The sequence below is a fragment of the Labrus bergylta genome, chromosome 14 (assembly GCF_963930695.1).
Source record: "Labrus bergylta chromosome 14, fLabBer1.1, whole genome shotgun sequence".
Taxonomy (NCBI): Eukaryota; Metazoa; Chordata; class Actinopteri; order Labriformes; family Labridae; genus Labrus; species Labrus bergylta.
This window is the reverse complement of record NC_089208.1, coordinates 3,070,910-3,084,219: the sequence shown is the minus strand read 5'-3', so window position 1 is coordinate 3,084,219 and position 13,310 is coordinate 3,070,910. Positions and strand designations below refer to the sequence as shown.

At 38.8% G+C, this 13,310-nt stretch overlaps 1 protein-coding gene across 1 annotated transcript in view; it reads left to right on the top strand.

Moving 5' to 3' along the window:
* The window catches only part of arhgef12b (Rho guanine nucleotide exchange factor (GEF) 12b), a 41,771-nt gene that overhangs the window by 8,559 nt on the left and 19,902 nt on the right, over positions 1-13,310 (top strand). The window contains exons 2-14 of the mRNA XM_020647106.3: positions 2,299-2,390; positions 4,199-4,297; positions 4,724-4,773; positions 5,888-5,945; positions 8,073-8,269; positions 9,155-9,232; positions 9,582-9,695; positions 10,464-10,574; positions 11,254-11,379; positions 12,033-12,131; positions 12,425-12,535; positions 13,005-13,103; positions 13,219-13,261. Coding sequence (XP_020502762.2) covers positions 2,299-2,390; positions 4,199-4,297; positions 4,724-4,773; positions 5,888-5,945; positions 8,073-8,269; positions 9,155-9,232; positions 9,582-9,695; positions 10,464-10,574; positions 11,254-11,379; positions 12,033-12,131; positions 12,425-12,535; positions 13,005-13,103; positions 13,219-13,261 — 1,277 coding nt within the window. The remainder of the gene's footprint in view (positions 1-2,298; positions 2,391-4,198; positions 4,298-4,723; positions 4,774-5,887; positions 5,946-8,072; positions 8,270-9,154; positions 9,233-9,581; positions 9,696-10,463; positions 10,575-11,253; positions 11,380-12,032; positions 12,132-12,424; positions 12,536-13,004; positions 13,104-13,218; positions 13,262-13,310) is intronic.

Here is a 13,310-nt window from a genome sequence, read left to right as displayed (position 1 = left end):
TTCGACCTCGTATTTTGTATTGAACATTATCTAAGTGGATTTTAAAGTGAGGAGAACATGAAGACTATTTGTGTAGCTTTAGCTTCTTTCCGAGTTGGTTTTCTCGACTTCCTTTGCTGTTATCATCCCAGAGGAATTGTCTGGTATTTTTGGAATCTAAGGCAAAAGTTGATTGCTGCATGTTTTTGTTTTTCTACTTTGATAACCGGGCTGCAGAAAGCAAAGAGAGTCTGAAAAAGTTAACCAGCAGACATGAATGTGATTCTAGTGACGCTAATACGATAAGTGGTTCCCTTTAATGTTGGGGCCAGTTCTCTTTTCCCAGGGACACAAACACTTTACCTTTTGTGGAACATACTTAGATTGGTGGACACAGAACATTAGAAAAGCACATTTGATTTGTATGGCAGCCTATATCTTTGCACAGTTGGTACATTGTCAAGCTGTTGTGATATTGAAGAACTTTGTGGCTGAATTCTAAGTCTATGTTACCCAGGATGTTGACTTTTAAAGGAGCAGTATGTAACTCTGACACCTAGTGTTTAAAATGGGTACTGCAGTCATAATTAAAAACATTAAAGAGCCCTGCTTTGAATGTAAGTTAGTTATTCTTTCTTTTTACACACTAACACATTTAATATTTTGGTAACTTTGTTTAGTGAAAATGCAATCATACTTTTATCTGGTGTTATTAAGAATGATTAGCTATGTTTTCGGGTGTCTAGGTAGAGTATTTTTCCCGCGACAACGTTAACTAAACCCGTCCAAAAGAAGGACATGTCTGATGCTCCATGAATGTGCCTTAAATATCTGAAGCTGAAATGCCTCCCTCTTATCCAGCAGCACTTACTTAGCTGCCACCCACGGAGCAGAATGCAATCTGTCCCTGTCTCGCCATGTCTTATCAACTTCTAATCTCCTCTTACCACAAGCAAGGAGCGCTCCCTTAGTGGGCCTAGCAATCTCAGAAACAAAAAAACATAACCCAGCTACCACCGTTAATCTCTCCTACTCAACATCATTTCACCCCTTTAGTCTGTGACAATGACAGTGTTGTCATGCCTAGAATAAATTTCAAATATTTAAGTATACAACACTTTTTCTTTGTCTTCTTTCCGTCCGAATCTGAGATCACAGAATCAAATTAATTTGAGCTACATTAGTTTACACTGGGTTGTTCACACAGTGGAGTCTAAGCGTCACAGTTCTGCAGCTCTGTCTTCTGTCTTCCCTCAAACACACTTTGTGCACCTCCTCCTCCTCCTCCTTCCTGCCTCCCTCCTCTGTTTCTTTCCCAGCCTTCTCCCACATTCAGGAAACTGGAGCCGAGCCAAAGACCCCTTGTCTCTGTTTCCGGGAATCTGTCCCACAGAGCCAAAGTAGTAAGTTGGCTCTGACGTGGGAGCCATTGTTAAAATCCCAGGGCCCCCATATGTCCAAGGGAGGAGCAGCAGCAAAAACAAAACTCCCTCTTGTGGAACGAGAAGGAGGAGCTGTAGGGAGGGACACCAAGAGGGGGAACCTCTGCGATTAATATAAACTTACCACCATCAGGTCCACCTCCCAGGAGGGGTGTGCATTTTAATTAGTAAAGCAAACACCAGGAAAGAGGAAGTACGGTGCATGGTGAGGTTATCAGAATTTAATTTAAAATTACACTTCAAAATCTTTGTCTTTCCACTTTAAACACACAGACATGTTTATGGGGGCACTAAACCGACTGCCATTGGGATTGTTTGATTTTATGTTACGTTTATATTTGGTTTTCCCGTCAGCCCCCATCAGCCTTTTTGCTGATTCGACTGTTCAGAAGTTTCATTTTTCTCCAGCTCTCCTCTCAGGTTCAGTAAAGCCCCTTGAGCATGTCTCTGTAGTATCCATGCTTTCACCCATTAGTGCGGTTTCTCCTTATTTGTCTCCTCCGCCTCTTCTTTTATTTTTCCACTAAAAGACCAAGAACTGACAACGGCAGCGCCATTTTCTACTTTTTATCAGACATTATTCTCCATTAGTAGGCGACCTGTAATACGAGTGGTGAGCGACAGCGGTGTGAAAATGGTCTTCTCCTATCATAACAACTTTTCACTTTTGTTTTCTAGAGCACTAGTCTAGAAGAGCGATACCGTCTCCATGTCTTTACAGTTTACTGCTAAAACATTTGAATGGATAGGATTTTTGGAAATATTCATTATATATTGAATGTTTTATTTTTGATCATAACAGGTGTGTGAAATTTGAAGATATTTATTTATTATTATTATTTTAAGTGTTTGCCTTACTCTCTGTCTGTCTCCTAAGGACCCCAAGCATTCTCAACCACGACCCCACTGACAAGAAACCCAAGAATGAGAAATCCCCTGTCTCCCTCAAACACGAGTTCGACCCGACAGGTAAGAGATGCATTCATATTCATTTCTGTCCTCAGACTTTGATTCTTGTTTTTACAGTTTAATATTGTTTGATTTGATTGTGTATTCATTTGTTCTAAAGCTTTGCTGCAGCTTCTGTTTTGTGGAGCAACAGTCCTGTACGACGGTCTATGTGGAAACACAAAGCTGAAATGTGATTTGTCACAAACTAAACAATCTTTTTTTTTTTTTTTTGACTTTTTTGTGTTTTTAACTCACTTATCACAACTTACGCAGAAGCCCATAATTAAGTTGAATTAATTCTGATTCAACAGAGTTTATTATTACATAAAGATTAGATTTGAAAGTAAAATAATTAAGCCATAACAAATAAAAATAATCAGCAATTAATACTGATTACAGCTGTTGTCATTTTAAAAATAAATTTTCCCAAATATTTTCTAGTTTCTTTCCAAATGTGAATATTTGCTTCAGTTTTTAAAATAGAATAATACAGATAAACAGTTTGTCTCCTAACAACACTTTTGATTTTAATTTCTACATTTGAATCGTTAAGAAGTCTTTACCACAAAGGCTAGCGTACGGTAGTGGAGGACAGAGATGGTGTAGGTGCAGTCGGCACTCAGGAACAAGTCGTTTAGGTGGTTGTCACGGTTACGGGGTTGACGGGGGTTCCTTCCTGCCCTTTTCTTCACCCTCTGAGGCATCCTTCATGGAGGCCGGAGGACAACCAATTATCCACTCAGGAGCAGGAAAAGGAAAAAACCAGACTAGGAGGCTGATAGTGAGTCTCTAAACTTCCTCAGTGACTACAGGAAGAAAAGAGCAGATGGTCACTGCAGTTATCGGACTGTCGGTGAATAAAGACGTCTGACTGACTCAGCTCTGTTAACACACAGAGGCACTGCTTTCAGTCAACACAACAGTCATATACGGATATGATTAGCTCTGCCCTTTGTACGTGTCATGGGATTGCCCAAATTGTCACTGGAATAAAATAAATAAACACATTTTTTTGGAGTTTTAGTTTTATTTATAGAAATATTATTAAAGACTTTGTTTGAAACCAAGTAATTCAACAAAAACCATTCCCTTTGTGTTGATAAGGAACTATCTAGGAGACTATTCACTCTGTGTAACACTCCGCCTCAGCCAGGTGTTCTGAATACAGCTAAAAAAAACATTCCAGCAGACAGATGTTCTCTTTGATTATCAATGTGAAACCCATTAAATCGCACAATAGACCCATTTTTCACTGGATTCATGATGAATTAAAACATTCAGATGAATGTAAATAAGACCAAGTAGCTGGTCTGGGGTAACCATGGAAAAAAACAGTTTTCTATCTTAAATCCTTTTCTGTTTCAGTGTCTTGATTTGTCATTTCCTGTGTGCAGATTTTTTTTCCCACAAGTGACGGCACCAGGCTTTTTGTGCAAGAACATCTTTTAGGCAAACAAGTGAAGCAGTATGAGGAAAAAAAACAACTTTATTAATTATTTTTTCAGATAATTCTAAATTAAACTAATTTATCGGGCACACTCTTAAAGGTAAGATAATGAACATACAACTTAGATGTTGATCTCATTTGATAAGTTCTGGCATGGATGGAGTCGTTGATTTAAAAAAAACATGATCTATCAGGAGCAATATGTTTGAAGACTCGACTCTTTAGTTTGGACAGACCACGTAGACCACGTAGACCACTCTGTCTTTCCCTACTATGTTTTTTGCCAATTCCCCCCCCCCCCCCTCCCCCCCCTTGTGAAGAAAATAACAAAAGAATGTTTATGTAAAAAGCTGTATGTTTATGTGTTTGTAATTAACAGGTCTTGTCCAGCGGTGTGTGATAATCCAGAGAGATGAAAATGGCTTTGGACTGACTGTTAGTGGAGACAATCCTGTGTTTGTGCAGCTGGTAAAAGAAGGTAAGGTTCACACAAACACACAGAAACCCACACGGACACACACACACACACTTAAGACTGTCTTTCTTGTACTTGTGAGGACCCTCTTAGACATAATGCATGCCCTGGCCTTGACGTTAAAAAATACAGCTTCCTAACTGAAACCCCTAAAATAGACCTAAGAGTGAGAAACCTTAAAAAACCTTTAAAAGTAAAGCATAGCCCAAATGTCCACATACGGCACAGACGTCCTCGTTAAGGTGTAAATGAGTGTAGTCCTCACAAAGATAGAAAGACAAGTATGGAAACACACACACACACACACACACACACACACACACACACACACACACACACACACACACACACACACACACACATCATAACAAGGTCTCAAAAACATGTAAAGACAACATCTCTGACCCCGTTCTCTCTTTGGTGGTTCAGATGGAGCTGCGATGCGAGCCGGTGTTCAGACAGGAGACAGGATCATAAAGGTGAGCTCTGATTATTTTCTTTTTACTTTCAGAATCAATCAGTCAATCATTATTTGTATAGCGCCAATTCACAACAAGTGTTATCTCGAGACACTTTACTAAAGAGCATATGGGATAACATGCAGGAAGGATTTCTCCTTTGTATTCCTCGTGTTCCTGTTGTCCACACTTCCTCGCCGCTGAGGTCGAGGTCGGAGCAGGAAGTGCGTGGAGGACGGCGGAGGATCCGAAACTCAACAGTGAAAACTGCTCCCTTTAGCTCAAGTCTTTTTTAACAGAGTTTGCTCAGTTTGATTTTCTTCTCTGCAGAAACAAATCTAAAAGTTAAACTTAGCCAGTCTGAAAACCAATCGAATTCGAGCACTTTTTGCGACGCATGTGTTCAAGAAATCATGTTAAAATTATTATCTTCACTCTAACGCTACATTTTCCTATTGTTAAATCTAACAATAGTTTTATTTTGTATGATTAAAAATTGTACTGACTTTATTGATTTCTTACAGTTTAATGTTTTTGACTGTTTTTTTGAACAAGTATTTTTTTTATGTTGGAGTCTTTTTTATCTTCATTTTAACTTTTGTTCATTATTTATTTCATATTTCTCTTTTGTTTGTGACTTTGTGAAACATGTTGGGCTGCATGTTTGTATGAACAGCATTTGAAAAATTCAGCTGAGTTTATAAAATAAACTTTTTTGCCTTAGAAGAGCTACATATTTGATCACTTTTACCTATTGTATTTGCATTCATACTTTCTAATTTATTGACTCGCCTCTGTTTGATGTTTATTTGAATATTTCCTGAGCTCATGCCTTTGCTTCGTCTGCCATAGCACTTTGTAATTATCTGTTATTAAAGGTGTTGTATCGTTATTTTTTAATATATTATGATAATAATACATCAGACATAACAGGTTAGCTTACAGTGCCTGGCATTGAACCTCTATGTTTGCCTTCATGTAAAGAATTAACTCTGAAGCAGGAAAATTATCTCACTGCAGAAAATGAACACAAAATTGTATTTAATATGGATCTGTTATTTTTGAATGTGTTTACTCAGTGAGGACAAATGTCAGAAGTAAAATGTAATAAATCTTTTTTTTGATTTTCTGACAGGTTAATGGGAGTTTGGTCACACATTCAAACCACATAGAGGTTGTAAAGCTCATAAAATGTAAGTATGCTCTTATACATAAATTCTTCTCAGTTTACACAATTTAAAGATCCCATATTCTGCCCTTTGCGGGGTTCATATATTTAATCTATGTTCCTACTTTTGTACGTTCACAATAGATAAAGTCCGAAAAAAGTGTCTGTTTTCATGTACTACCGTCAGCTACACTCTGTTGAGCCCACACTGTTAGACCCCACGTGGGCCAAGTCTGCTCTGATTGGTCTGCCGATCCGCTCTGTCGTTATTGGTCATTTGCTCAGCACAGTTCTCAGAAATGTCCCGCCTCTTTTACCATATTGGGAATGCAGCCACTGGCTCCGTCCGAGGGGAGCATAAACATTAGCACCTTAGCACTACTGTGCTACCGCAGGCTACGGCATATCGTGGGCGTGCTACAGAAGTTAGCGGGCGTGCAACATGAGCTGCTGGGCCACAACGAGCCAATGGGCTTAGATCAGTGATCTCACACTGACAATGACGCCGCACTGACACATTTTTATCGAGGGGGGCTAGAACCGAGCGTTACATGCAGCTTGAATTTTTGCACATAGATGTGCCTAAACATGCACAGGACACTTGGAAAACACACTAAAGGGCATATAAAACCAGAAAAAGAAGAATATGGGCCCTTTAGTTTAAAGTTCATTCAATTTGTTTTTTCTATTTTGTAAAATGTCCATGTTTCCTATTTTATTTTCATAAACTATTTTATCTTGGTATTTCTTCATTGCTATTTTTGCCTTGCAGTTTTTATCTCATTTCTTAAAGCTGCTTCATCTTATTCTGCACAGACTTGAACTGACTTGTTTGCCATAGCATACTGAGAAAATGTTCTTTGTACAATAATAAGGTGAAAGCAAGCCTTAAAGGTGTTTCATTATCACTCTATGTGAGGGCTTAAGATATTAAACAAAACATGGATGTTGCATCTTTGATGTCACCTATTCACTTTGTGATACTGATGATATTTATAATAATAATAATAATAATAAATTAGAGTGATATAGCGCTTTTCTAAATACTCAAAGACGCTTTGACAGGAAACAACAACAAAAAACAAAGCAAAAACTAAGAGAACAATACAACACAGAAGCAGTGTAGAGGGAAGAGGATGAGAGTCAGTGGTTGTAGGCGGTGATGAAAAGATGAGTTTTGAGGGATTTCTTGTAGGAAGTGAGTGTGGGGGAGTCGCTGATGTTTTTTGGGAGAGAGTTCCAGAGGGTGGGAGCGGCAATGGAGAAGGCCCTGTCCCCCCAGGACCGAAGGTTGGTGGGAGTATGTCGGTGGAGGAGGTGAGACAGGTAGAGGGGAGCCAGGTTGTAAAGGGCTTTACAGGTGATGATGAGGATGCTGATTAGAACTTTAAAGAACAGCTGTTGATGTTGTTGTTGATCAAGATATTTTAAGACCGAGCTCTGAGGGAATGCTACTTTCTAAATCATGCTAGTTTTTGAAAATGACCAACCCTGCCTTTAATTTTTATGTAAAAGAAAAAAAGAAAAAGAAAGAAAGAATGCTTTGCCTCTGGTCACTTCCTGTCAGCACCTCTGGTCACTTCCTGTCAGCACCTGTCTGTCTTATCAGACTCAGAGCTGTTTTTTTCACTTCCTGACATTGTTTCCTCCTCTCTAGATCCTCGTTTCTGTTATTCTTACTCTCTGATGTTCACCACTTTGGATAAAGCATCTGCTAAGGGAATTGTAGAATTGAAGAATTTCTGTTTTTTTTTTTAATCTCTGGAACCAGTTTCTCTTTGCTTTGATTGGTTGAGACACTTGTAAGTCAGTCAAGTCTTGGGTTGAACTTTAAAATCTTTGATTTCTTGTGGGAAATAACTATTGAGGTTTATTCATGAAAGGGAGAAGAGGGGTTTTCCCATTCATTGTGCTCACAGCTGGCTTAGACAAAACATGTAATTCATGACAAATAATATGCATTATGTCACCATTTTGTTCTTCTTTCTTCTTTTATGTGGTTAAATATTCTCCTGACGGGGTTCTGTCTTTCAGCTGGTTTTAATGATCAAGTTTTCACAGTGGCTTGGATTTCTTTTTTTTACGTTGTCAGCATTTTTCTGTCTCTTCTTCACCCTCCCTTCATTCCTTTCCCATGACTCCTCTCCTGCAGCGGGTTCATATGTAGCCCTCACAGTGCTGGGGAGGCCTCCGGGACTCCCTCAGATCCCCCTCGGGGAGGAAGAGGAGGAGGTGAAGGAGGACGGAGCAGAGGTCAGCACACCCTCCTCTCTCTCTGCGCCGCACTCACCTGCTCTGCCAGGTGGGGAGAAAGGCAACCCAGCCTGTAGCCCCTCTCTAGCTGACGGGGTGAGTAAGAAAGAAGAGTAAAATATTCTTTGTATCAGCTCTTTGTCTTTATTAGAGGATAGGATCAACAGCATTAAGCTCTTACTAAAAGTTTAAGACAGTGTACAGACAACACAAACCAGGTTATTTTTCCGTCTTTTACCAGAGATAAAGAAAGTACTTCTGATTTTTATTTTAAGTTTAATTATGTTGTAACTTTAAGGGGTCATTACTGACTTACAGAACAGACTCATGTTGTTATATTCAGAATGCACACATATAGAAAAATACATTTTATGCGTATTTCTTAAGATTAATTGTTAAAACTGTAGCTCAGAAGTTAATGAGAGAAGAGAAGTTTCTGTTTTTAATATGTCTAGGCTGGTGTTTGTGTTTCCTTTGTCTGCTGGGTGTCAGTGGAGAACTCAGACTAAACTTCTCCAAAATGCTGTTATTTTTAACTGTAAGATTCATGATATCAGCAGCTTATCTGTGTCGGTAAACCCCTGCAGCTCATTATTTTTAATAAGCTCAGACGTTTCAGTCCATTACAGCCAGCCCCTTACCAAAAACTGCTGCACTGTGTCAACATGTCGTCTCTCTCTGTAACACTGGACAGCAGACTGGACGTGTGTAAATGCCCAATTTCTTTTTTTAATTCAGTTTCAGTATTCAAAGAAACGCACAGAAAAAAACAAATGTAAACGTTGCTAAAGGTCCTAACTGTACCCTGGAATAATTATTGCCTGTCCAAGTTCTTCTTTTTCATAATCCTGACTGTCTCACTTCTCTTTTCTCACTTGAAAATCTCTATAATCACATTAAACTGTTAGAAAAACTGTTATACGTTCATTTTGTTTTGTTTGTCAGAGAAGCTGACTGTTTTCTCTTCATCTCCTCTTTTAGGACGAGAACAAAACCACACTCAGCCAGAAGGCCGACATCCTGCAAAAGATGCTAACCAAGGAGCAACAGGACCTGCAGGTATGTTTTAATATAGCGAAACTGTGTTTATATATATGTGGAAATGTATGTGTGATCATGAGTGTATTTCCTCAGACAAAGTCATTCTAACAGATTTTGCACATGAATACAAAATATCACCAACTCCTGAACATATTGAGTTTTATTTGACTGCCTTTTTATCATGTTTTCATCTTTTACTGGGGCACTTTAGACCTAAAATCATGTCAAAACATTATTAAATCACTTCAGATTGTCCTTTTTATTGCAGTCATCATGGCAATAAAAAAAAAATGTAATCTTCCTTTTTCCTGTGTAGCTCATTTCTGCTTTACTGAGGATTCTGTGGGATGTTCTTTTTTGTTAAAAGGCAAAGGAGGAGGAGTACAGCAGAAACCCTCGGCCTAAACTACTGAAGGAGATCCAAGAGGTCAAAAAGCACATTTCTGTTCTGCAGGAGCAGCTCAGCAAAGCCGTGTTCCAGGTGAAGTAGAACAGCACACACGACAAAAACTAAATCATGCAGTTATGACACCGTTAGCCCACTTGGGTTTGTTTCAGCAAAGGAAGAAAACCTCTTTAGTTTAACGTTTTCCATCCTCTGTGATAACATTTCCTTTATGTTGCTCTGTCACAAAATTTGAATTGGGATAACAACCAGACATTTCCCATACACTTTGAAAGTGTGTAACAGTTGAAAGTGTGGACTGTACCTTTAAGACATACTGTGTTGCTCAGAGGCACAGACCCAAAACTGTTACAGGTGTATTAATAATTTTAAGTATTTGTTTTTTGTTTTTGAGGGAATTTGACTTTGATTTTTAGTTTGCAGTTGATAATTAACAAAAACAGAATTTAAATGTTTTACCAGAAAACGTACATAAAATAAAACACCAAATAATTTACAAATGTTCATGTTTTTATCCATTCTTCATATACAAAACAGCAACAACATTTCAGCATAAAGTCATGCTTTATTTGTTCTGCCGTCCTTCTGAGCCGACCAGAAGTTGTTACTTTCAAACTACCACCTGTCAGCCTGGTTCAATTTGAATGCATCATTATGTAATCATTGTGGTCGCTCACACTCTGGATGACATTTTAACTCTGAAGTACAAACTAATCCTGATGTCTCCTGTCACATCTGCAGACTTCACATTACCTCAGGTCACTGCAGCCTCTTCAGTCAACAGGATCTGTGTTAATTGTAACCGGTCGAAGGTGAAAGAATTCAAACTTGTGTGTTTTTTAGGTCGGAGCCACAGCAGCTGAGGAGGGGGACGGTGGGCCTCCTGCAAGGGAACAGACCTCATCTTTGCAGGGTGACAGCGGTAACGACGGGCCCTCGACCAACAATAACTCTGTGGGTATAATGACAGACTGCAGCCTTCAGTGTGGTGAACCACGTTACTCAACAGCACTCTGTAGTCACATTCTTTGTCAAGTGTTGTTTTGTGGCAGCTGCTTTCAGTCAAAGTCAATCAAAACCACCAAACATGGACTGTTTCAAGCTCCTCACACTATAATAAATATTAAAATCTTTGACTCTTAGTCAAACAGGACGAATACTTTAAAGACATGTACTTGAGCTAAAAGATCTTTCAGTTGATGCATGTCTTCAGTTTCTGACAGTTCTGATCATAGACTGTGTAAAACATGGATGCAGTCTCAGTGATGTCACCCATTGTTTTGTTTTTGAAGAGGCTTTGTTTTGAAGCCCATCGATTTCAATATAACAGAACAAATATCAGGGATTGGGTGTTGTTGTTGGCCAGAGAGTGTTGTTAACAGTGTACTGTAAGTGTGACTCATATCTGATGTTAAAAAAAAAAAACCCATCAGGAAGTTTGTCTGAAAATGCTGCTGGCTCAGACTCCTTTGTAATAACAATCAGTTTTATCACAGCTTCTATAAATAGCGATGAAATTGTCCTTCTTTTTAATCCCCGGGGATTTCCCAGCATTCAGCCCCAGACTAAACAATCAATTTGGCTTAAGTGTTGTGTTGTTCATTGTGTGTAATAATGTGTCTGTGTGTACTAGATTCATGGCAGCCCCCTCCCAGAGAGTCCTGGCAACAGAGACACGCCCTGCCAGAGCCCCGACATCAGCCGCAGAGACGGACTCAATTTCTGCTCGTCGCCTGACACGGAGGAGACCCCTGACACAGTGATAAATGCTTTCTTACACAATTACAGAAAGAAACACTCACTATTCTGAGTTTTTAGCTCCTTAATAAATTACTCTGACATCGTTTTGCAGCTGAAGTTAAATTTTTAGTGAAAGCCCCTGATTACTAACCTACAGTCAAAGATGTGCTAAAAGTCCGAGGCTGCAGCTCAAAGTCATCATCCTCAATAGTTTATGATAAATCTAAAAGAAATTAAAGCAAAGGAACTTCATTGTTCTTGTTTCGCAGGGTAGGGATCGCGATATGATCGATATTTCTTTAGTGTTCTGTCAAACTTATATCGGGCAATATGAGTCTGTGAGTAGTCTTTGTTTGGTTTCTGTATTGAAATCTTCCTCCAGTTAAAAAAGTGTAACCCCAAATGTAGCATTAAAAACACACTTTCATCTATCCCTTTAACTTTTGCTGTTGTGTGTTTGTTTCCTACTGTTACTCAACACACTGAAAGGGAAATCAAAAGGGATATCAAATGGTCAGTTATGAATCATGACATGCTTTGTTGGATTTTAAGACGGGGTCATTGCTACATATATTAATCATGATACATGCTGGTTATCCTGAAACTCGTTTTGTATGTCAGTGTTCGAGTTTTGTCTGTCAGTGCTGCTAAATACACCAATATGTCCCTCAGGAATCCAGTGCCCAGTGCATTGTGGGTAGCCCTCCCTACCTCCTCAACCCTCAGATCATCGGAGCAGAAGACGACTACTTTGACTCTCAGCAGGAGCAGGTACCTCAACAAATGGTTCTAAGCAGTTGAAGGACAAAAAAATGCTTGCGATGTCAGATTATTTTTAACCAGATACATTTAGTGAATCCCACTTAAGCAAGTTGTTTACGTTATTGTTTTTCATTATGCTATTTAAGTGTGTATCCAAATTTGATGTTAATTTTTATTTGCTTTTTTAAAATCCTGCTAAATAAAAGCAAACCCTGCTGATGAACTTTAATATTACCTTCCCTTGAAAAAGTTGATTTGACCCTTCTCTCTCTCTCTCTCTCTCTCTCTCTCTTGTCTGTCAGATTAATGGACCGTGTAGCTCTTTCGAGACTTTGGATTTACTGAAATCTCGGCCGGCTCACCTCGCGGTCTTCCTCCATCATGTTGTCTCACAGTTTGACCCTGTGCCTTTGGTATGTATGCAAACACACCAACCTGTGGACACATGCCTGACCCATGATCTTATTTATGACTGTACTATTTTGAGAAAACAATGTTGGTTATCCTTTGATAAGTTATACATTTCTGGAGATCTTAAGAAAACCACAGATACAAACTCGTTATCATAAGAAAACCAGCACTGCAACTCCGAGATAAATTATCAGAGCTCTCGAGAGACAAGTGAAAATGACTGGTTGTAACAGAAAAAAGTTAAATAAAATGTAAGGATGCATGTCCTCTTAGAGCTTCTGTATTATTGGAGTAAGAGTTAATATATTTTAAAACAAATGAAAGTGGGCTATGGATGGATCCTTGTGGAATACCTACACTTATATGAAAAAAACTTAGTTTCTGAGATGTGTTTGTTTTTGAGAATGTATTATGTACTTAATGAGATAAGAAACTTCACAGTAACAGCAATAAAATCTCTTCCTCTTATAGCTCTGTTATCTCTACGCTGAAATGCACAAGCAAACCAGCTCCAAAGAGAGCCGACGTTTCTTCATTGAATTCCACTCGCTCTTTATGGATCGATCAGCAGTAAGTTATTTGATTAGTTCACGTCAATTCCCTTGATGTTAGACCAAATGTCTGTCTTATTTAATAGTTTTTATGTCATTATTGATGGAAGCCTCTTTCTTTTGTTATTTTGCAGAACCTTAAAGTAACGCTGCCAGAGGCAATTTCAACAGAATTGGGTAAGGTACAAAAAAAACACTCTTTATATGCGTCAGATTTATTTAAAAA